At 34.8% G+C, this 25,168-nt stretch overlaps 1 protein-coding gene across 1 annotated transcript in view; it reads left to right on the top strand.

Moving 5' to 3' along the window:
- DYNC2H1 (dynein cytoplasmic 2 heavy chain 1) overlaps positions 1 to 25,168 on the top strand; it is a 143,236-nt gene that overhangs the window by 110,333 nt on the left and 7,735 nt on the right. The window contains exons 84-87 of the mRNA XM_059493367.1: positions 4,443 to 4,652; positions 7,489 to 7,578; positions 22,023 to 22,132; positions 22,464 to 22,545. Of these exons, the coding sequence (XP_059349350.1) occupies positions 4,443 to 4,652; positions 7,489 to 7,578; positions 22,023 to 22,132; positions 22,464 to 22,545 (492 nt within the window). The remainder of the gene's footprint in view (positions 1 to 4,442; positions 4,653 to 7,488; positions 7,579 to 22,022; positions 22,133 to 22,463; positions 22,546 to 25,168) is intronic.

Raw genomic sequence — 25,168 nt, forward strand, 5'->3', positions numbered from 1 at the left:
ATCTCATTGAATTCTCATCTAATCCATGCTAAGTGGGTAGGTCTAGGTTAGATATTAGGAAATTCTTTCCTGAGAGGGTGGTAAGGCTCTGGTACAGGTTTCCCAGAGAGCTAATGGATGCTCCATCCCTGAAATATTCAAAACCAGGTTAAATGAGCAGCCTGGTCTATGGAAGGTATCGCTGCCTGTTCAGGAGGGCTGGAACTAGATTATCTTTAGGGTCCTTTTCAACCCAAAACATTCAAGGATTCCATATTATCTTGAAGTTTCTTTGATTTTCTAAAGGTTTTATGCCAATAGCAGATAATTAAATTAATCTTTTGAATATATCCTTTAGAATAGGATGGCTTTAATCCTTTTATATCTTATAAAAGGATAAAACCTTTTATAGGTTTTATTTTTTGTGTCGGGGACATTTTCTTGAGTGTTTAAAAAAAATTTGAATAATAATATTTTTATCAAAATTAGTTTTCATTATCTGTTCAACCAGTAATTGCTTCCAGCTTTGAAAAGGCCTGGATATTTTTAATATTTTACAGACATTGCATGCAGTACTACATTCTCATTCTAGATTGATGGTTCAATGAAGGCATCATCTTTGTTTGCAGAATTTTTAAAGACCTGGAAATTGGAATGAAGAAGATAGTTGAATTGCTGCTTAAGTTAATAATCATAAATTATTTTATTTATGCATGAATGGGCAGAGGATATGAAATTAATACAGTTTTCCAGATATAAAGAAGTAAAATTTAAAAAAAGTATTCCTGGAGTCTGTAAAAGAAACTTATTCCAGAGGCAAAAAGACTCTTAGAAGTTTGTTAATATGTAGACAACGATTAAGTTGGTTTGAACATTTTTATTCCCATGTTGAGTGTGTCAATCAAGAATTAACTAAAAAACTATTATCTTACAAATACCTTGAAAACAGTTGTTGTACATCTATGTACTGAAAATTCTGAAATTCAACAAAATTTACCATTTGACATAAGTATATCCTGTAGAATTTACATCTCAATGATTGATCATAATCTTGCAGTGTGGACATATTTTTCTCTTTGCACTCTTAATGAAACTCCAAAAGCCAACTGAACCTGATGCACACAGAAGCACCGGGAGGAAGTGCTAAGGAAAAGCAGTGAGCAGTTCCCTGCAGCTGGGGGAAGGATGCTCCCATTTTCTGACCTCATCTGTTGTTTAGGCAGTTTTGCTGCCTTCCAGGGGCTCAGCTGTGGGACGTTGTGGAAAGCCTGCTGAGGCTGGTCTGGCCCTCAGACTGTGACCCCTTGGAGCTTCATATGCTCCACACTACCCCTGGCACTTGGCTGGAGTCTATGTGGAAAAGCTGCAAGGGGTCATATTCTTGGATGGAGACTGGATACAGATCTGGGCAATCTGCTGTGGCTTTGAGCACCTGGCAATCTCCAAAGGTTCCTTCCAACCTTCAGCTGTTTTGTGGTTCTGTGAATAGCAGTTATTTTTGTTCAGTTTTCAGAGCCTATAACATTCTTCATGGCCAAACAGCAAAAATGGCAGATATGCTTTGGAAATTTTAGCTTTCTTCAGTTTAGACATTTCTAAATGAAATATGATTCTTCTACATTAATAGGGTGTCAAGGAACTTACATGCTGTTACTTTTTCAGAAATATTTCTGGTAATTTGCAGGGCTTCATTTTTTCTCTCAGATCATGCATGATGCAAAACCCTGTTAATTGTTGCTACCAATTATTCAGGTATCCTGACATTATTGAACTGGGAGGTTTATTATTCTTTATCTATCTATAAGAATAGAATCATGGCAGTTGCCTCTCCTTATTCCACTGATTATTAGTCTAGCCAGAATTCAGAATGAAATTTTTAATTGAATTTTATTTAAATTAAATAGATACTTAAAATGAGCTTCAAATCATTTTGCATCTGTGTTGAAATTACAAAAGCAAAGCCATTCTGAACTTATGCAGAATGTCATGACCTTTTCACCTGTATTAGCCTGATTTGAAAACATACATATTAATTCTTCTGATTGAAAACATCCTTGTAATGAATACTGTCCTAAAACAGCTTTTACAGTGTTTTGCAACATGATTTAATGACATCTTGACACTTACCAAATTAATTAAACTCTCATGAACCTGCCATCTAGTTTGAAGTCCAGCTCCTGGCACTGTGCAGAAGAGCCCCAAGAATCACACCATGTGCCTGGTACCTCATTAGCTATCTCAGCTTTAAAAATACAACAGGGACTTTTCCGTGAAGGAAAATCAGTGAAACAGAAATATAGGGTCATTCTTTATTTTATTTTCAATGATGAAAACCATGTGAAAAACAGTGAGAGGCTAATATCTAAAACAAATAGGCAGAGAGTCTCAAAGGAGGAGGCAAAAGAGGTACATCAAAAGGGCAATGGGGATTTCTAAAACCCATCACCACCACCACCAAAACTGCTTTTTGAATCAAATGCAGAACTAGTAAAGGTATATGAGTTTATTTTCATTGCATTTGTTACATTTCTGAGGAGGCAGTTTTCCGGACATACTGGAGTTTGCAAAAGCTTGCATTTAAGAAGGTAACAAAGTAAAGCTCTGGGACAGTTCAAGTGAGACCTTATGAAGTCTTATATTATACTAAGATAGCAACATATACAGAACTGAAAGAGGAGAAATTATCAACATCTGAAAACACACCTGATTAATATTGGTAGCAAAATACAGTATTTGATATTAAAGATTAGAATCTACCTTCAGTTTCTTATGATTAGGAAAAACACCCAGTACTTCAGCAGTTTTTTGTCTTAATTCCCAAGCAGGTCATGAGCATACACATATTTTAAAACCTGATGTGAGTTATATACATAATGGATTTTAAGAGAATATAATAGAACATTAAATGTGTAAGCTGATATTGGTATTTATGTTTAATTTTCCTATGGAAATGATAGATGGGTTGTTTCAACAAATTCTCAATGGAAAACACTAGAAAGAGTGATGAAATGAATCTGAAATTCATAGGAGACTCTTATTGTAAAGGACAATATTGAGGAACTTAAAGGACTTCTTTTTCAACAAGCTTTTGTGAATTATGAGAGTGTCAAAGATTGAGCAAAGCCTCCAAGGTGGAATGTCTTGGGTTTTCTTTATTTTGTGCAATTAAACACCTCAATAAGAAATTATCAGCTAGCTTATGCTAGTTTTGTGTTACATTTTACATATCCTCAGCAAATTATGGTCTCAGAAAAACTGATGTGAAATTGGTACTGTGATTTTTTAATGAATGCAAAGAAAAAATGCAAAGCATCACAATTGTAAATACTGCATGCTTTGGCACTTGGATCAGTAGCTTTCTTGTATACCTTTTTAACAGTGTTGGAAAACTTTATCCTTAATTTTTTTTGTTGGTCAGTCATAAGCCAAAGTATTGCTCATTCATTTAGCTTTTCTCATATTTTAGCTTGGTAGCTGAGTGGAATATGAGCTTGAAATTAAAAATGTAAATGTTCTGCCAAATACATAGTGCCTGGGAAAGATTATAGAGGTAAATATCCTGTGCCTTCTGAAAAGCAAGTTGCCATGTGACAATTCAGAAATTTATTTAACCTGAAAAATAATCAAAACTTGTTATTTTAAAAAACGTATTTTAGAGAAAATAAAATCTGATTTTATCTTTCCTAAATTACTAGAAACTGAAATACCAAAACATTTTTTCCCATAGGCTAAGGTTTACTTTTAGCATTTGTGCCTTATAGAATTTTCTAAAAGGTTTTTAATTTTATAACTGGAATTCTTTGCAGCATCTTGCCACATTACAGTTTGGCAGTTTCCAAACACATGCAAAAATATATTTATGTAATAAGTTGCATATGAATTAAGATTTGCAAAATTGCACCATCTCTTGAAATTATTGAATAAATTTGGATTTTTAGTGACTTTATTGGAAGGGAAGTGAATAGTAAAAATGGCATTGTAAGAGCAGCAGTACTTCTCAGAATCTAAGTTACTCAAGATTTACCCATAAAATGATATTTATTTTGTGTTTATAGTATTTAATTCAATTCCATGTTGAACTAGTCTCAGGAAGCAAGAACTGGCAACATAGTTTACAGTACCCAGTAAAATTTTGTTGTGCTGAGTACACTACTGCTTTTTATAGCACATTAATACTAAAAGCAGTGATTCAGCTAAGGGAAGATCTTTCAGCAATTCAAGAACTTTTGAAGTAACTGGATAGACAGACTTGTTTCAGAAGAGTGGTGCCTTTATTGAATATGTCACAGACAGTACTGAAAGTATCACTGTAGTTACAATTCAGTACTGGAAAAGAGATGATACCACTACTACTTCAAAGCTAATAAGGTCATATGAAGTATCATGAATTAAATAAATTATGTGTTGTACAACACTATAGTTTCCCTGAGTTTATTAACTGGATATCCCTTGTTTTTCCTTAGAATTCTAACCTGATCCATCAGAAGGTGTCTCCTCCTGCAGAACAACAAGGATCTCCAATCTTATCGTTCATTACCCTGGAGCAGTTCAATGCCATTCGCCTTGTGCAGAGCGTCCATCAGTCACTTGCTTCTTTAAGTAAAGTCATCAGAGGCACCTCGCTGCTGAGTTCTGAAGTACAAAAACTAGCAAGTGCTCTGTTAAACCAGAAGGTAAGTCATTTTGTAATGAATATACATTATAATAAGCATTGAAAAAACCCAAGGAAACTGAACTAGTTGTCATTTCCATGTTCTAAATTTTTTTTATTGATAAAGACTCTAAAATTGAGTTCTTTTAAATATAGAAACTCTAAAACAAAACCCGTTTTTTCTGTACATTTTTCAGAAGTATTTGCAGCATCTTCTGAATGTATTACTCTCCTATCAAACTTTCTCTAAAAGACAAATCCAATAAGTTTAGAAGTTGTGGAATACTATTTCAATTTCAAATACCAAGTCATGCTAGATAAGTCAAATACTATTAGCCAGTAGAATATATAAACCTGTCCCCTTACTTAGTTTTTATATTTTCTTAAAATTTAAATTGTAATAATAGTTCTCTTTGCATTTATTCAGTATGGAGTATTGCCATACCTCACCAGAAAAACTGTGCCTGTCATACCAACCTATCATCTCACCCTATATTATTGAGATACAAGAAATCAGTCAGAATTATATATACTTTCTCCATCTTTTTTGGTATTATGCTGGGCATGTTTATAAACTGATACAATTAGTGACAGCAAATATACATGCTCTATCATTAATATCTAGATAATTGAGTTAAAAGATAGTCAAACATTGATGTGACATGAAGCTCTGGTTTCGTTTTGCCTCCAGCAACTGATAAATTCTGTCAATACAAATGCATAGATAATGAGATTGCTTCTGCAATGAACAATAATTCCTATTAACATCCTATTTATCTTCATGTGACAAACAAGTACTGTTGAAAAGATTGTTATACATTTATTGATAAATCAAATTTTAATCAAAACAATAATTGAATTTGTTGTCATTTCAGATTCACAAGACAGCATTTGTTAGCAAAATTGCTGTACAGTCAGACTAAATTAAGTTTTCTTGTTAGCAATCTCATTGCCTTTTAAAACATGTTTTGACTATGTGGTAGAAACTGGCACTAAGTCCAAGTCATAGTGAATGGAAGGGATACATGTAATGGCCATTCTTTAGCTCTTAGTTATATTTATTGTTACTGAGCAAGAGAGCATGGCTTGCTTGTGTTTTAGCTGCACTCTTCTGTTGGAATTGGCAGGAGCTGTGAAGCTGATCACTGCCTCAAAAAGTTTCTTCAAAATTCTGTGCATTTTAACCTCTCATAAGCATCGGTTCAGCGCTTCCTGATGTATTGACCAGTGCTTCTGTCATTTCACCTGCTTACTTACCCACTTTCCTTGACATGGATCACTTCATTGGATTGTGACTATATAGCAATTTTTTCAGCAGCCTTCCAGAGAGGCTAATGCCACATTCTTGGCATGGCAGCTAAACCTCACTCCATTTGTCATCCTAAAATGATTTTCTTCATGTGTTTTCTATACGCTCTTCTTGTTTAGCGTTTTCATGTTTTATGTAGCAAAGGATTATTTTTCAAAAGCTGTATTTTAAACCCACTAGGATTGTAGCTCTTTTAAGATTATAGCACCTGAAGAAACTGCTGGATTATGGATAGGAATGTAAAATTCAGTAAATGTATGACATGTAAAGGTTTGGCAATGTCCTGTATTTGTGTAAAATTCTTATGTTAGCCCCATACTATCCACTGTGAAGAAAATTAACTCCACCCCACCCAAAAAGAGCATAAGCACATCTGAGATACACTTGCATAATAACAATTAGTTAAATAATTTCTTTAGACTTAAAGTAATTTAGATTGATATATTAACAGCATTAGGCAAATGTCTTGTAAGTGATAGATTGATGAGCTGCTTGTAAATGCACATCTAGTAGAAGAGGCTGCAAAAATGCAAGGTCTCAAATAAAAAATAATTTTCAAAAAATCCAGTTAGGAAAAACCCCATGCAGTTAACTGTCCTTTATTAATTGTTTTGTATGTATTCTAGATTATTGAATTAATTTTTAATTAGTATCTTGAATCTCATTACGTTTTGGTTTTTATCTATAGAAGGTAAATACAGTGTATTTACTTTGAAGATACCTTTTTTTGCAAACTTCTGGGATTGGATTTTGAATACCTGTTCAGTACATATTCTATTAGAATGGGAACTTCCTGGAAAATGCAGCTGTAAATATTAAACAGTATAAACTGTTGATTCTGCTTAGCATCTTCAGTAGTGTACAATATTCCACAGGTACTGATTTACATTAATTCTCTTTCTCATAAGTAGGGGAATCTTGCAGTCACTTTCAGTGTGCTTTAGATTCCTGTGGAGTAGGTAAAATTAGTGTTTCTATCCTTATCTTATAAGGAGGAAGTTTAAGAGATGCCCTTTTAAGCCTTTCTTTTTGAAATCAATGAAAAATTTATATCAGGAAGTCTTGCACGCCTTTTTTTCTCAGGTGTTGCTCTACAAAAGCTGTAAGGTGATGAGAAAATAATCATGCAGAGGAATTGTACCAGATTGTCTTCATCACAGAGCCACACAGCTGCATTTTGAAGTCTGAGGAGGCTACAGCAGAGGAGTAGGAAACTGGCTGCAGTTGAAAGATAACATTGTGACTTCCCAAGCCATAATGCTCTTAGGCTTTTTGGAAATATTTATGGAACCAACTGATATTTCCTTATTGAATAGCAGAGGTTCTTGCAAGCTCTCCATTAACACTGTGGCTGGGTCACACAAAGAATTAGCAGGGATCCAACCTTTCTGTTTGAGGTTGTATGTTCTTGATCATTATATTGCTGGTGTTGTCTTTTTTTTTTTTTAGATATATTTGATCTCCAGGTTATTTTTTTTTATTCAAGTTGCCAACTTAAAATGAAATGACAGTGGATTTGATACTTTCAGTGTATATATTTTTATTTCAGTGTCCTGCCACATGGCAAAGCAAGTGGGAAGGTCCAGAAGATCCTTTGCAATATCTTAGAAGTCTTGTAGCTCGAGCACTTGCTATACAGGTAATTTTAAAGAGTCATTTTTTACTCACTGTGCTGGTATTCAGTGACACTGTATATTTTGTAAATTCCACTACAGTAGACCTTTACAAACACAGGTCCAAAAGAATTTTAGATGTGTGAAAAGGTATATAAAAATCTAAAGATCAATAATTTATCTAAATTAATTAGTATTTAAGGAAACAGATTCCTTATCTGTGTTGGATACATAGAGAGAAAACCTGAAAGAGAGGAGGACTACTTCAGAAAGGACAGATCTTTGTTGCCTCCAGACAATAAGTAGAAAGCTGTTGCTTTTGATCTTGATTAACAGATCTTGTCCAATGGGATACCAAGATTTTTGTCAACATTTATGTTGACTGTCAGATTCAGAAGAAAGATTTGAGTGCCATGTGTCTTCTAGGCATTTCTTTTTCTAAAGAAACTATCAAATAAATGTCTCTGAAGTATTAATAATATTCTTGTTATACAAACAGTTTATTTTGGCTAATACTTATTTTTTCTTTAACCTTTCCTTCAAAAAAACTTTAAAGTACAAAACAGGAAAAAATATAAATATGTATAGCAACAAGTTAATGCATGTTCAGATGTTAATTTGTCATATAACTGGAGTTGAACTTCGTCCCATCTCTCTTTTTTCTGACTGTTACAGCCTTTAGTATTAAAAAGACATCATTTGTGGCGATTCAGTGTGTTTGTAAGCTTCAAGAGTACATTACTGTTTGCAACTTCTACTTTCATTTGGTTGTGACCAAACTGCATGCAATTTTCCTTAAAAATATGATTTATTTTTAGTGGAAGTCTGAGATTAAAGATTGAGCTTCTGTGTGGAGTGCACCTCCCATGCAAAGTATGCAGAGGTAACAGGATGAAATTAGTGTTAATAGTAACAGGTGATTTTCAACCACTCATATTCCAGAAGCTTTTATTTCCATATAATACTCCAGTCAGCTATTGACTAATGTGTTGCATTATATTTGCTGCATTACCATGATAGTAATCTTCCTTTCTCATTTCTCAAACTACTGACAAAATGGTACATTTGGATTAGTAATTTTTATGAAAGTTATGAAGGACTCATTTACAGTTTTTAACAGTTATTTATTGTAAGAGAGAGAAAGATTATTAAGCCACAGCTTTGCAGTAGATACTTGATTGTGTCCATAAGCAGTACATGATATTAAATTTTTATTAGTGATAATAGCGACTGGTTGTCTCATTTTATTTCTTTAATGTCAAATATGTAATATAGTTGTGTTTGGAGCAATTCTTAATAATAAAGTATCAGTCTGTTTTGCATCTCAAGCTTCTAGTCAAATCACATCCAAAATACAGTGTGTGAATTTCTATATTGTACATTATTATAAAATGTAGATTATTTCTAGTTAGGCATTTCAGTTGAATCATCTTTTTGCTTAAATGTGATTCCAAATCCTGACTGTGCCCATTACATTTTCCTGATTAGTCTTGATCATTTTTTAATTATCTTTTCATTATTGATTTTATAAATATAATTAATCAGTAGGTAATTCTAGGTGAGTATTCAGAAATTCAATAAGGGCTTCAGTAAAGATATCTCACAACTCTGAAAATTATCTTCTGATTTATATTTCAATAAATGCCATATTTTGGATTAGTTTTATATGACCAGCTTTATAAGCTTTTTTTTTTTAGTTACTCTTATGTCCCTCTGTTACATTAACTGTAAGATATTGACTTACACTGTACTGTTTGACAAAGGTTTAATTTAGGCATTTTTAAGACAAAATAGGAGACACTGAAAGATCAAAGTTGTACTAAAGGATTACATTTACTAAGGATGGAGTAAGTCTCTGCCTATGCTATTAGTTAAAGGCTGCCTTGTCAAGTGGTTTGCTGCCAGTGCAGGAAACAATAAAAGCAACTGCAGCAAGCATTTAATGGGAATGGGGAGGAACACAAAATATAGGCCAGATGGTAAAATATTTATAGCAGAATTTATAGAAGTGTAAAGATGTTCTGAGAGCATTACACAACAACAGGCAGAAAAACAACAGGTGTTGCATTTTTTTTAGGTCTGAATTTACTCAGTAAAAAGCAAATTTAAAAAACAAAAAAAAAACCAAAAAAAAAACCCAACCAAAAAAACCCCTGCCTAATGAAAGTGTGAAGAAATTTGTGTATGTAAAATGCAGTAGAGCCATATGTTGCTGTGTACTATGTTGTGGTGACAGACCTGATGTAAATAGGTGGTTTCTATCCCGGTGAAAGTTCTGATATTTGGATGGTAGCTTTTGCTTTAAATTGAAGCAAATGTTATGTATTGAACATTCTTCTAAGATGGAGTTCTGAATACTTTCAATTAGCAGTGCTGACATTGAACTTCATAATACTGTGCTTCAGCTTGTCTGTCTATAGTGATATATTTGCTACCAACATTAAGATATGAAATGTATGAATCATCAGTGGTCATTGTATAAGTTTAATTCTTGGTCCTTTTACTGTCAGTTTCCTCATGATGGCACCCTAAATGTTTTCTGTGGTTTCCCTCTCCTGTGGTTCATGATCATAGCTCAGCAATAAGGCACATCAGCCTATAATGGTATTAAATGCATCCCAGTCTCTAGATAAGTGTCTTCTCATGGCTGTGGATACCAGCAAGAGAGAAGGAGAGAGAGCAGACTCAGAACTGCAGCTACCAAGAGGCAAAACAGCAGCCCAGGCAAATGTCAGCTGAATAGCAACCTTAAAAATTGTTTCAGGTCAACAAATTGGAAATTAATTTTTGTTTCCACTAGAATGAAATAAAGAGCTTAAATTCTCCTTTTCAAAAAGGAATCCCAAACTCTTCTTGTTCCAAGAAGACCTTATATTTCATTCTTTTGGACTCATCTAGTTTTATGTCATTTACAAAAACGGTACTTCCTTTGGATGACTGTTGAGTTAGAAAGCTGCTAGAAGTCTTGCAGTGTACATTCTGACCTCAGAATCATAAGCACCAGTTTCAGAGTTCTAATCAGGGACATGTTTATGAATACTGAAAGTTTTTAGTTGCATAATTTATGAAAGGTTTTGTTGAAATTGTGTGTTCTCTTGTCCCTTTCCATCCTGAGTAAAATCTAACATGGTAATATTTAACTTCAATACCAGTTTGATCACCTAGTATAAGATTTTTACTATTTTAATGGTCTTTTACTGTTTAAGGAAGAATGACTTTGTTCCTGTTTTGGAACCCTATTCCTCCGTTTCAACAATTAGGTCTCCAGAAAGGTGGATTGGATGCCCAAGGTAAATGAGGTTTGAAATCTTGGAAATTGCTTGCTGAATGTACTATAAAACCTTCTGGGAATAGGAACCCCAGGATTTCTCCTTCACACCCCAGGTATCTGGGCTGTGATATTAAATATTCATTCGCTGATAACAGGCAGAAAGGCTGCTATTAGAAAACCGAGGGAATCAAATCCTCTCAATTTTCACCAGGTTAAAGAACTCACATAATAAATCTTGTACAAATCCAGAATAGCCATGCCGAGTCCTGCTATTCATTCACTTGGGCACTCCATAATAAGGCCTATCCCAGTCCAAGTAATCACACTTAGTTTTCAGAGTGTTTTCTAATACATTGCCTTAGCAGTTTGCAGCAGGGACAATAGCTTAATGGTTTGTGTTGTACAGTTTTAGGAAAGGCTGATTCAGATAGATTAGTTTGGCTGGTTCCCCACCTTGTCCTTGTTCCTCTCATGACTCTCTATTTGAAGAGCTGTTACCTAGGTATCTGTACAGTGCAGAATACTCCAGATTCAGTATTCTAATATTGAAGCACAAAAATTCATAAAAGTGTTGTGTTTTAAATCCACCCATTCCATTATTTTAGCTCAAATTTCCACATTATTCTGAAGAATTAGCATTTTTCTGCTGTTTTTCTTAGGTTCTCTCTTTAGCTGTCATGAATATCAAAACAAAAATAAAACTGCAGCCAAACATTATCTGCTAGGGAACTGATCTTCATTTGGCTCCCTCAGTTCTCATAATGTTGCAAAATGATTTTACTTTGTTCCAAATTTATCAGCCAGGATATGTCTTTTAAGACCTTATATCTAATTAATAACTGCTTGGTAAAAATTGGAAATTTGCAAGTTCTACTAAAAAAATGTTTTGTTTGTCTCTGACAGGCAAATTTGAAGTTCTTAGCAGCTGTTTTATCATGTCCTTTCTAATCAGTGTCTCATTTAGATTGCATTGATTAAGTAATGGCTGATATAGAGCAGTTGTGCTTTGTAAAAATGCACCATCCAAACGAGGGACCAAACAGAATGGGAGATAAAAGGTTTGGACATGGATGGATAATAGGAGTTGTCCATTGAAATAAGATCTAATATCCAAGGAAATTAAAGCAAAAGCTGAAGCATTTTTTGTACTCTTACAGAAAACTGTGTTAATGCATTGATGCAATTTCCCCTCCAGGCCCTTCACCATATTTGCAGCCCTCCTTGGGACACTCTCTAATAACATAATATTTTTCATATATTGTGGTGCCCAAAATTAAATATAACTTTTTTTTTTTTTTTTTTGTAGTGAAATGTTTCTTTTCCTCCAAAATACAGTAGGTTTTAAATCTGCAAACTATGCTATTTCAAAGGTAAATAATTTCAGTTGCCAATGAGCTGTACTTATCTCAAGTTTTGGAAAAACATGCCTTTTGCACAAGAAAGAGTTGCACAAAAAACTGGAAAAACAGTTTCTAAAAAGCAGCATTGGAAAAGGGAAAATATCACTACCTGCATTTCCTTTCATTTCCCCAGCTCACATTTCATTGTGAGCTGTTGAAGCTTATTCCCAGTGAGTGTTTGGTGCTCTGTTAAACTGAGGCATCCACAAGTTATGGGCATTTTAATAAATATCAGGCTTAACTGTTGAGAAAAGTAATTTGTTTCAACAGAATTCAGTGGCTGTTCATTAAAGTCTTGAAATTCTAGGCATGTTTTGTGAGAATGGCTGTTCTGTTGAAATTATGAAATACTACCTTGTAACTAGAAGTTTGCGCAGTACCCCTTATCATACTGCTAAGCAATTATTCAGCTCTTTGATTATAAAATATTTATTTCAGGAGATAATTACTCATAAAATGACTTTTTGTAAGTGTTGATTAAAAGAGGACAAACCCAGGTCATTGTCTCTACAGATATTATGTATGAAATTACAATCTTTTAAAGAAAATTATCTTTCTTTCCTAACCTAGATTTAAATTAAAAAACCTAGATTTAGTATTCTGTATTTCTTCTATGAATGCAAGATAGTATTTATATACTTAGTAAATTACAAAAAGCTGTGCTATATATTGTAGAAGATGCAAAGCTGTAGTAGATATCCTTCATTTAAACTAAAATAGTAATGATCATTTATTGATTTTTCTCTTTAAGCTACAAGATACATTTTCACAATACAGGAAGAAAGATGAAAAGATGCAATGATAAAATATTAATCAATTTTATGCATTGAATCTGTCAAAATTAAAAGTGTAGATTGCTCTCTTTCTAATAACTTGTTTTTCACTGTATCTCTTTTATTATGGACAGAGCTGTCTGCAAAAGAGAAAGCAGAGTAAAATGGATAGTCTTGTCTGACAAAAGCTCAAGCAAAAAAGGTTAATTTTAGTACAAGTGGTAGAAAACGATGTTATTATCATTCACATATGAAAATGAGTCCTTCTGTTATTCTGTCAAAAACTGGTAGTTTTAAATTCCATCCATTAATAAATGAGAAGGCTGCAGCACATGCTAATGCACCAATTTGTAGGTTCATCCCATCAATCTGCTTTGCTTTTTTAAGACAACTTCAAATTAGAGAGAGCTCATGTCCAGCCTCTCACCTACCAGTGCCCCCACATCCTTCTCAGCAGGGCTGCTCTGCATCTGCTCATCCCCAGCCTGTGCTGGTACCAGGGGGTGCCGTGACCCAGGTGCAGCACCTTGGACTTGGTCTTGTTAAACCTCGAGTGATTCCAAGGGCCCCACTCCTCAAGCCTGGCTGGGTCCCTCTGGGTGGCATCCTGTCCTTCAGTTGATGAGGGTACACCTGATCCCTTTATCTATTCCATTAATGAAGATATTGAGGAACACTGGTTCCAGTGTTGACCCGTGAGGGGACGCCACTTGTCACTGATGTTCACTGGGACTCTGAGTCATCGATCAACACCCTCTGCATGTGACCATCCAACCAATTTCTTATCAATCTCCCAATCTACCTATCAAATCCGTCTCTCTCTGAAAGAGAAATGTTGTGAGGGACCATGTCAAAGGCTTTACAGATATCCAGATAGATGGCTCCCAATATGTAGCCCTGCCCTTGCTCAGTGCTATAATCACTCCATTATAAAAGACCACTGGGTTGGTTTGGTGGGACTTGTCCTTGGTCACAGTAACTTGCTATTCTGATCACCACTACACTGACAGAAATATTGTATCTACTAAAAGTAAGCAATCTATTAAAAATCCATTGTTATTGTTTTATTTGTAATTCTGATTTCAGAATATGTAGTTAGAAGCTCATACATAGAAGTAAATTATGTGGAATATGTAGAAATAAATTAGCTTTGTAACAAAAAGGTAGTGTGATCGTGGCTCTTTTTTAACCTCTAGATGGTTTGCTGGGAACTGGATTGGTGTAGCAGTTTGCAAAATATTTTATCTCCTGTTTTGAGATTTTAATAGGTCATAATCAATGTTAACATGCTGTAACTATTTCTTAAATATCATTTGCAGATATGTATTTAAAAATAAGCTCATTTTTTATTAGAAGCGGATTTCCATTCCACAAGTGAGCATCATCCCTAATTAGCAATCTTTTCTTTGGAGGAAGGCAGAGATGTAACCTCATCCTGACCTATTTTTCTCTCTTTGAAGGAGATGCAGTATTATTGAATTTGAAATTACAACAGTTTCATATTGTATCCATTTGCCAATATATAAAAAATATTTAAAATTTTGGAGCCTTTTAAGTTTCAAGGCTGTCAATTCAAATTTCGTTTGTGAAGGAAAAGAGTCATAAGAATAATTCTTGACTAAACCCTTCCTTATCTGTTGAGTGTGCAGTAGTTTTACTCTTGGGAATTCACAGTCAAATGAAGCAATCAGAGCAGGATGAAAGTGCACTCAGCAATTCTGTAAACAGACATGACTGAATTTTAAAACTGAAGTCAACAGAAAGGCATTCAGATTTGGGGTTTTGTTCATTTTGTTGTTTGGTTTTTACTTGGTAGAATTCTTTCTGATGTAGTCTTTGTTTCTAAATGTTCAGCAAGGTACATAATTAAAGAAAGAAGAAACAAAACCTGAGTCAAAGTAGAAGAGTTGTTAAGAGTGATGGGAAGCCTAGATCCTATTTAAGGTGTGTAAGTGAAGCATAAAGGCAGGAAGGATAAATGCCCTCCTGCTCTATGATGTTTCCCAGTGTGTTCAGCTGAGTGCTATAAATAGCGACTAAATTAGAATGTGTGCCCCCATATGAAGGACAGTATGCAAAAGCATATTGAGATATTTGTAGTGGTAATTCCACACAGTCACTCTGAACTAAGAGAGTTATGATCCAATGAGAAATCTGTTCTCTACATCTGAACTTGAATTTCAAAATTCCTGTCAGGTTTATACTGTTTTGCAGCATTGTGTGTGCTTTTCCTTATACGCACAATGTGTTTTCTTCTACGTTTTCTATAATTAACATTTTCAGTATTATTTCTAATATTTCATTATCCCATGCAATAAATTAAGCAATTGAAATTACTTATATATCAGCAAAAGGCAGTAAATAAATTAGAACTAAACCAAATATTGTTCATTCTTCAGATATGCAGATTACAAAGCTATGAAGATTTGCTCTGTCATGTGTATTCATGTATTTTATCACACTGAGAAAGAGCACTGATTTGGATATATCAACAGAAGAATCCATCAAATAAAGAACACATTAAGATATTACTAGAATAATGAAACTGAAACCAATGTGTAAATCCAAAGATACCATAGAAATGCAAAATTCCTAATGACCTTACAAATGGTCAAAGGCAGTTATTAATTCTTCTACACTTTTGAGGCCACATCTGAAACACTTGTCTAGTTTTCAGCTTCTAAATTAAGAAACATTACCCATATTGTCCAGAGATGTTTGTGGAAATATATGATTTGTGGAGGTATCTTTGGAGATTCACAGAACTACAGTAGACTGTGTGCTGGGCAAGCTAAATTGGTGTTGAATTTGGAGCTACTCTGAATTGCAATTGGATTGGATGCCAAAATGTTTAATTTTATGAATAAATTGTTTCTATGATGGAAGTAATTTAAAAACTAAATCCATTATAGCTAAGTAAAAAGAAAGCAAAAATTAATTTTAAAATATAACAAGAAAAGAAAATGTGGTGTTTAACAAATGGTGAAATATTTTTTCCTTGAATTGCTCCCTAATGCATGTTTTTCTGGCTTCCTGAGAACAGGCGTGAATGAAGTTTTATGCTCTGCAGCATTCTCTTAGCTTTCTCATGTGACAGGACATCTGAAAGAGACCTACAGCCTTTATGATGAGCTGTTCATTTGGAATTGGCCATAACAAGTGAAATTTGCTTTTGGGTTTAACAAAAGGTTTTATGAGCTTCAGAGAGCTTATATGCTGCACTTGAGGTATATTTTTGCTAACTGCCATAGCTTTACAATGTAGGAGCAAACAACAATCCATACTAGCTTACTGCATCAATTTAAAAAAAACCCAACTTAATTATATTCGGCATCTACACAAAGTTGTTCTTTTTTTGAACAAACTATTTGCTAGTCTGAGCAGTAATCTCTCTTTTGAACAAACTATTTGCTAATCTGAGCAGTATTGGAGTGTACTGTTTAATGGAGTGTAAGAGGGTGTGCCAGGATGCCACATCACAGACTATCCATGACATCATTTACTTCCTTTGTTTAAATGGAGTGGCACCAGCCACTGTTTCCATTTGGTAATCTCTTTTTCTCATGTGAAAAACCCAGATTTCCTTCTTTGCCTTTTAATTGTGGTATCTTCTAGGCATTTTGGGATATGGGCCCCACAGAGTTAAGCAATTTCTGATTAGATTGCTTTAGTCTGTTTGATTAACATTTTTACTTGTCTGAGAGTTAGTTAAGCCTCAATAGTTGCTAATATAGTAGAGTTCTGTGACACCGGCATGGGTGAGATAGTTTCTCTGTATTTTGACAGCCTTAAGAGAGGATGTTAACAAAAAATAAATGACTGGTAAACGAGAATGAAAAAAATGGAAAGAGACTGGTTACTGCTATTCAAGGGGTCATTGTTTCAGTAAAGGAACAAGGACTGTGAGGGAGATGCTAATGGAAAATCTGTATTTCATGGAGTGTTACCAGGGAAAATGAGCCATGGCAAAGTAAGCAGTTCTCTGTTGGCTCTCTTCATTATAATGTAGCCTTTGAGCTGGTACTATAAAACAAATTACTGCAGTGCATCCCATCATTACCAGTGGCCAATATATTGAGTATTCTCTATCCCTGTTTAGTCACACCAGCACCATCACAGTATAGATTTCAGCATCCCTGCTCCAGAGCTCTGTAAAGGATTTATATCTGAGGTAGTCCTGACTTTGTCCAGGTATTATTGTAGACAGTCTAGTCTGTTATCTACACCAGAATATTGTATGCCACTGTTTTCTGTCCTCTGCAACTTATTTTTGGAGATGGAGAGTTGATTTCACCAAGGAATAGTTCCAGTTCTTAGGCTTCCTTACCCAGTTATACACTTGCTGTATAACTGCAAATACAATCTAGTGCTTGGTGACTGATGTACTTGGGAAAAGAGACTAGAAGGCATGAAGCATAGGAGTATTGCTTAACTGGATTCTGTGTTTAGTGGTCATACAGGAAATATCTGGAAGTAGATATTTTTGGCATATGTCAGTCATGAACTTGTAGGAATGTTGTTGCAGTTCCTATGCATCATTCTGGTATCCATATTAAATGTCGGAAACAGAAATTCAGGGGAAGTTTCTGTTTTGATAAACGATGAGCTAATATAGTAACCATAATGAGATCACATCTGCTTATGTTTCTGTCACCTGTGCCTTACTGTGTATCTGCTTCTAGCACATGGTTAGCCAGCATGCTGATGCTGAGGGACCGAGAACATTCATGCTGTAACACTGTGCTGTTATTGCTCAGACTTCCTCAACAAACAGGGGGGCTCTGAGGTGTGGAAAACTGAAATAAAGCTTTAATAGTATTTGGTTTAAAGCAGTAGTCAGTGGTGAAAGGAAAGGAAAGGGAAAGGGAAAGGGAAAGGGAAAGGGAAAGGGAAAGGGAAAGGGAAAGGGAAAGGGAAAGGAAAGGAAAGGAAAGGAAAGGAAAGGAAAGGAAAGGAAAGGAAAGGAAAGGAAAGGAAAGGAAAGGAAAGGAAAGGAAAGGAAAGGAAAGGAAAGGAAAGGAAAGGAAAGGAAAGGAAAGGAAAGGAAAGGAAAGGAAAGGAAAGGAAGAAGAGAAAAAGGAAAAAAAAATCAAACATAAACTCCAAATTAAATTACTCTGTTACTTATCATTTGTAAGTATGGGCCAACACCTTATCATATATCTGAAATACTGCAATATTCACACATTCATTTAATGAAGGATAGCTCCCTCAAGAATAAAGGCTGAAGGATTTCACATACAAAGAATTACCACAAGGGAGCGAATTGTTGTATACCTGTTGTTCCTCAGAACCCTAGGCATTACCCCCTCTGGGCTCAGTGCCTACAAAAATCCTTCTGTTTCATTTCTTTGAGCTGTAATACTGTCATTCCTGCTGGTGTTTATCATTGAATGCCTGCACTTTGGAGCACACCTGTAGAACAGCTGCTGCACTGTGAGGAAAATGGGATTGTAGCATAACTGCTTGTTTGACCTTGGCTCAGTCTAAACTCCAGTTAATTGAGTACTGACTCCCCTAGCAGTGCTACTCACCATCATTTACTGCCAGACTTAGCCAAAGTTCTGCATATTTTTCCCTAGTAATGTGGAAAACTTCTAAAACTTGTAGAAAAACAGAATTATACTGTATGGTTCCTGGCTGTGCTTATGTGTGTAACACTGAATACAATTTTCCATTTAGGCACAAAAATGAAATCACCTCTGTGGTGATTTATAGGATTTTCTTTTTCAGTATAAGTTCTCTTTGGGGACCACAGAAATAGAAAAATGCAGTAGAATAATATACATTTGGAATTAATTAAAACTGGTGAAGGAAGAGTATTTGCTTCATTTTAGAGGAGTTCTGTGTTCCTAAAGCTGTATAAATAATAATGTGAAAATCTGGCAGCCTCCTTATTCTTCCACTGTTCAGTGAGGCACTCAGTTTGCTTTGGGATTATTGATGATAAGGAAGACTTCTCTCTGAAAGTGGAATAGATGTTTATTGAATGTTAAGATGCATGAAAAAATATTATTTGAATTACCTGAGACCATGCTAATAGATTTGTTTTTGTAAGGGGAAAAAAAAGAAAATAAAATGTTTTTATTATAGCAAACAGAACCCCACATTAATGGAAGTTTTGAAATACCCTCCTAGGAATTCTTTGCAAGCATTTTGGCTATTGCTGATAAGTTTTGATATTATATTTCTAATAGTAATAATTTTCTAAATTAATCTATCACAGACAGTTAAATTCCTAGTGTAATTGTAATGAGAAATATTCAGAAAATATTGAAATAATGATTTTTAAAAATAAACAGTTGCAAAGAAGAGTGGATGATGGTTTTTTTCTTACATTTTGGAATAAACTTATTTTCAGAGTTAGGATATTCGGACTGTAGACCACATTGTTGGTTATATAAGAGTTGGTGATGGAAGAAAGCCCTTCAGACTGAAATGCTGCATGGCCATCCAAGATGAATAAGAAGTCAAACAACTTTTCATCACTTTGACAAATACATGTTTCTATCAGATTTGGGATGGGTGAGGGATTTCTCCCTTTCAAGAAACATCACTTCAGTCTTTCTACAGCTTAGCTTAAATTTCCTTCCCGTCAACACCTGATCTCTTCCAGCCCTATGGCAGTGGCACTACCAGTGACAAATGATCTGTTAATAGATTGGTGTTGTCTCTTGAGACTGTAGCATTTCCCTAATAGGCTGTCATGTGATCTTATAGGACTGAAATAAACATAACGATATTTTTTACAATTGGGTTGTAAAATACATTTGATTGCATCTAAAATTATTTATTTAAATGGATGTAAATGAGCTGCATATTCAGGTTTATACCAAGCAGTACAAGACATTAAAATTCTGCTTTTGTGGTCTAATGAAAGTTTTTGTTATTGTGTACATCCTAGTACTATTAGTTATATGAATTCAGAATTAATATTACCCATACTGGTCTTTTAATTGGGTGGGATAGAAACATCTGTGTTCCTGACAGTGTTTCTCTTTAGTAGTTACATTAAAAATGTATTTGATAACAGCAATATAATGTTTATATTAATTACAAGTTGAAGTGATGTCTACTTTTATTACACAAAACAATTTACAAAACCTCTCCTAATCAGAATACATTTACTGATATGATAAAAGAAATTGAAGTCATAAGTTTCATAAAGTTATATAAAGTCATTAAAGGAATCATGCAGATAAGAGTCATTAACTGTGTACATTTACCTAATGAAAATGGAAAGCAGAAATCTCTGAACTGATTCATAATCATTTGGGTTGAGGGCTTATAGTCAGTGATGTGGCATATAAAAAAAACCAAAACTGATTAAAGGCTTTAACATGGTGGAAACATTATGGAGATATGTGACACACTGCCAAAATAAAATAAAACTTACTGTTATCTACTTGCATTTTCGATGATTTTGTCACTTCCAAAGTGCTTCTATGGAATTATTCATCTGTCAGCAGTTCAAACAATACAAAAAAGTAATTTTTAAACATGATATAGATTCTTGGCAGGTACATTGTGTGATGAGAGTGTAACTTCCCAGATTTTTTTATTCAGTGACTGCAGCAATTTTATCATTTCCTGGGAGCTGGTATCTAGAAAGGAGTGGGGCTTGTCTTTCTCTGTTCTGTTTTGATATTATATTTCATGTGACAGCATGTGGAATCTTATTCTCTGATTAGTTTCTATCTTAGTATTTGCAGAATCACAGAATGGTTTGGGTTGGAAGGTACCTTAAATATCATCTGGTTCCATCCCCCTGCCATGGGCAGGGACACCTTCCACTAGGCCAGGTTGCTCAGACCCCCATCCAACCTGGCCTTGAAGACATATCTGTGAAGAACTTACTTGTAGGGTGGGTTATACAGTGACCTCAGGTTCATACTGCAGTGCCATTGTAAGGACTGTGACTATATCATATAAATAAATTGTACCAAAGAGATACATTGTAAGCGTTTCAGAAGAGGATTTTGAGTGTAAACTGTTGTATAACCAGTCAGGTTCCTAAATGTCTTGTCTGAAGAGAGCAAATTCTTTGCCTGAGATTGTTAATGTCTTGAGAACCAAACTAAGATTGCATTTCTTAGGATTATAAAGATGGCATGGTTTATAAAGATGGCGAGGTGCAATGTGTGTCTCTTTTCCCATGCTGGCATGCAAGATGTTGCATTGGTGAGAAATTCCAAGCTTGCTGCTCCTAACAGGCTTCCCAGCTGCCTGTAAGAAGAGTGGAAGAAGGTTGAGGCATGTGCTCTGTAAGGATAATTGAGGACAGTTATTCCCCCCACCTTTATTAGATTCATTTATTGCCACGTATAGTAGAGTCTAGTTTTTATCTTATAATCAATTCTGTGAATTCATGTCTCCAACTAATATACTAAAAATGGCAGCATTAACCTAGTAGTAAGGAATATTTAAAAAACCTGTTGGCAAGTAGTTATAGAAACTGTTACTGCAGATTGAAAATCAAGTGTTTCTTCAATACAATGTGCTATTTATATGGAAAAATGATCTTAAAGTGTACCTAAAAGGAATGCAGTTATTTTCCTGAACTTATTAAAGCAAACACAGGAATGGCAGCTATTTTGATGGAAAACATAAACACCCCAATAAGTAAAGGTGAAATAGGGTTTCAACAATGATAAAATTGTTGAAATTATAATTTTCATCATACAATGATAACATTTCACTGTGGAAAGTAAGCTGCAATGAACAAAGAATGAAACATGAGTTTATTTAGAATGGGTGAGTCATGTTACATATAAACTGCTCATTTTCTTTATCTTTTAAGAGGGCATTCATTTCTTTTTTACCAGTGTGAAATAATAGAAATTAAGCTTTGAGGTTACAGTATGTTTACACAAGCATTTTTAATTAATTATAATAATTGACATACCCACATTAACTCAAAATGTAGAAAAATCAAATAATAATTTCAATTATTTCTGGATCTCTTTTCTTTTTTTCTTTTTTTTTTTTTTTTTTTTTTTTGTTTTGTTTTTTATTCTCTCTTTTAGAATTGGGTAGACAAAGCAGAGAAACAGAAACTGTTGTCAGACACCCTTGACCTTTCTGAGCTGTTTCATCCAGACACATTTCTCAATGCCTTACGCCAGGAGACTGCAAGGTGAGGGAAAAATAATGTGCCTATTTGTGCTAATGTGCCATTGTTCCTTATGTGTGAGGATGGTTATTTCATTTTGAGGACACAGAGCCAAAAAGTTATGTCAATTGCTGTCATCAGTCATTTTTTTTTTATTTCTTGCCTTGAAGTAAAGTAGCGGTTACCTGTTTAAATGCTTAGATTTTTTTTTTTTTTCAGTTAGAGATGTATTTTTCTTCAAAGTAAGACTTAGTATCATATGGTACACATTGAAAATACATTGAGTTTGGTTTTTTGTTTGCTATCCTGTTGTTACACGTCTGTAAGATTTACTGTATGTGTGTTTCCATTGCAGAGTAATGAGGTGTTCGGTGGACAGTCTCAAATTTACAGCTTCATGGAAAGGGCGAATACAGGAAGGCAAACTCCAAGTTAAGGTATTTTACTAGGATGTTGTACTACTATTTTATGAGGATGTTTTATCAGTATAACCTAAGTCATCTGCCCATAAACTTCCTAGAAAACTGAGCTATAAATAATTGGTCTACCAGAGGTAAAAAGACTGGTAAATCGTGTACAGCTACTAAAATGACAGTGCAAAATTCCACAGAAAACCGAAAATAAAAGCAGTTATCTTTTGTCTTCTCCCTGGTCACTGTTCTCATTTTAAAATTAAGCTTATTGCACCATTCTCTTCAACCACCTCTTAGATGAAAATTGAAGCTGCAATTTTTATGAGTTAGAATTTTGGTCTTGTCCAGATAGATGAGTGGCTGGTAGCCAGAGGAAATAAAAATGTAAATCTATAAGTCTAAGACTATGTGTTAGAATTTCTTTAATCACTGGAAGCAGACTACTAAGGAGATAAACCAGAGTAAACCATAAGATGACTACTTTTTGATATGATAAAAACCCAAGAATTTTTAAATGTTAGTTAAGCCCAGCCAGCAGCCACAAAGCCACCACTGGTTGCTTTGACAGCAAAGTAGAGATGAATCCTCAAATGATTTAATTTAGCTTCTTAACTAGCTTCTAACTTCTAACTAACTAACTTCTTAATTCCAGGTAAAACTACCACTTTGGTCAGCAAAGGTCTCTGTGCACCTTTTTTATACTTAATTTTGTAGGGAATTGACAAAATAAGTTTTCTCTGCTGTGTCTTCTTACAGATATGCTGATCCCAAAATAATGCTGCACAGCTCCACATTCTGGGTCAGCATGGAGCACGGCCCTTAAAACCACATCCCCACAGAGACACTTGTGCCCCGTGCAACAACTCAGCAGCAGCTGTGGGGTCCCTGCAGCAGAAGCAGAGATTGCTGCATGAGGAGAGAGAGAGCAAGTGGCAGGGGACCTTCTCTAGTCTAGTAATGCAGACAGAAACAAGGGTGGGGGAGATTTTAGGGTTCTGAGCTGGCTTCTGACACTGTCAAAAATTATTAATACAGAATATGTAAGATTTCATACTCCTAAAAGTTTAATATATTGTAAAGCCAGTAAACATAACTGTAATCATCCAATCTGCCCTAAATACAGTGCAGTCTTTTGAACTTTGTTGAAATAATTCCTGTTGGACCTAGAGAATGTAATTTTACAAATCCTTCAGTCTTGATATTTAAGTAAGAGTAATGCTTGCCTGCTTCATTTCATAAGAAGCATGAGAAGACAGGTCTGTAGAAGTTGGAGATAAATAAACCAGGGAACTTTTAGGACTTGGTATAAATCTGTTATATGACAAATATATCTGCAAATCACATGGTCTGAGGTTACAGATTCAGCCAAGGCTTCTAAGGCCATAGCAGTAAGTCAAAACTGAGTTTCACTTCTCAGACCAGTCATTCTAGTAGCCTAGCTATCAGTTGCAGACTGTAGGAGCTTGAAGTTCTTCAAAACCATGTTAACATTTCTGAAAAATATCAGAAGTCAATGTCAAGTACCTCAGCTCCTAAACAACATTAACTCAGTGTATTCATATATTAAAAAATATCACAGTGTTTTACAGTTGCCAGATTGAAAGAGCTGCTTGGCAAATAAAGAATGAGAGGAAAGAGTTTTGTTACAGTACTCCAGTTTATATTAAACTTCTGACTGAAGTTTAAAATGTTTTACTGTCTGAGAATTTATGGGATAAATTTTTGGCAATGCTAGTTAAAGTACACTGTTGGCAGTCTATATCGTGTGTAGGCAAAAGGTGAATGTATATGATCTATTGCTTTACAAGAATGTGTCATGTTCTAAGAGGGATTTAAAATCAAAAGAGAATTTTGTTTAAGGAGAAATCATCTGCCCTGAGAATAGAAGAAGCAGTGAGGTGATTGGTTATTTTTAGCAAAACATAAGAATCCTGTCAAGTTTCTTCACTTGGTTTGAATATTATCTTTTCCTCTGTAAGAGAAATACTCATTGATTCTCTGTTAGTAAGAAATCACTAGTATTTTCACTGTTCCTTTTTGATGAATGGAAAGGCTTTGGAACCCTTTGCAATGCTGAATATTTAGATTTCCCTACCATAAGTCCTTCCTCATGTTCATGGAGAACTGAGAGGAGACTTCCCCATTAGTAAAGCTACATACAAGAGGGACTATAACTAGGGCATAAAACTGTTATTGATTCAGAAAAGTAATTTTCTGAAATGTATTTTTTTTGATAAGGATCCTCTGGATTGTACATTTAGGTTGGTTCACCAGAGCACTATGAATTTTAATACTGGTAAAGTAAATGTTGTATCAGCAGTTTCAAGAATTCAGGCTAACTTTGTTGAATGGGAACCTATTCTGAGTGGGAACTCAAAGAAAGAGAATTCCATCAGCAAAAATACTAAGTCCTGGAACACATCCTGTGGTGAGATATCTGGGACTTGTTTTATCCCACCTAAATAAGAAATTGTAGCTTACCAGACTCCCCTGCAGGAACCAGACCATGGTATAGGCTATTCTGAGGTTTATCAGTCTCAATTGATGCAAATGGTATTATTTCACTTCATGTAACTAACTCCACTGAGAGACTTGATTTTGTACTCACAGAGTTGAGGGACTCTCTTTCAGGCTCTGGGAGAGTTGT

This window comes from Ammospiza nelsoni, chromosome 2, assembly GCF_027579445.1.
Source record: "Ammospiza nelsoni isolate bAmmNel1 chromosome 2, bAmmNel1.pri, whole genome shotgun sequence".
NCBI classification, from domain to species: Eukaryota; Metazoa; Chordata; class Aves; order Passeriformes; family Passerellidae; genus Ammospiza; species Ammospiza nelsoni.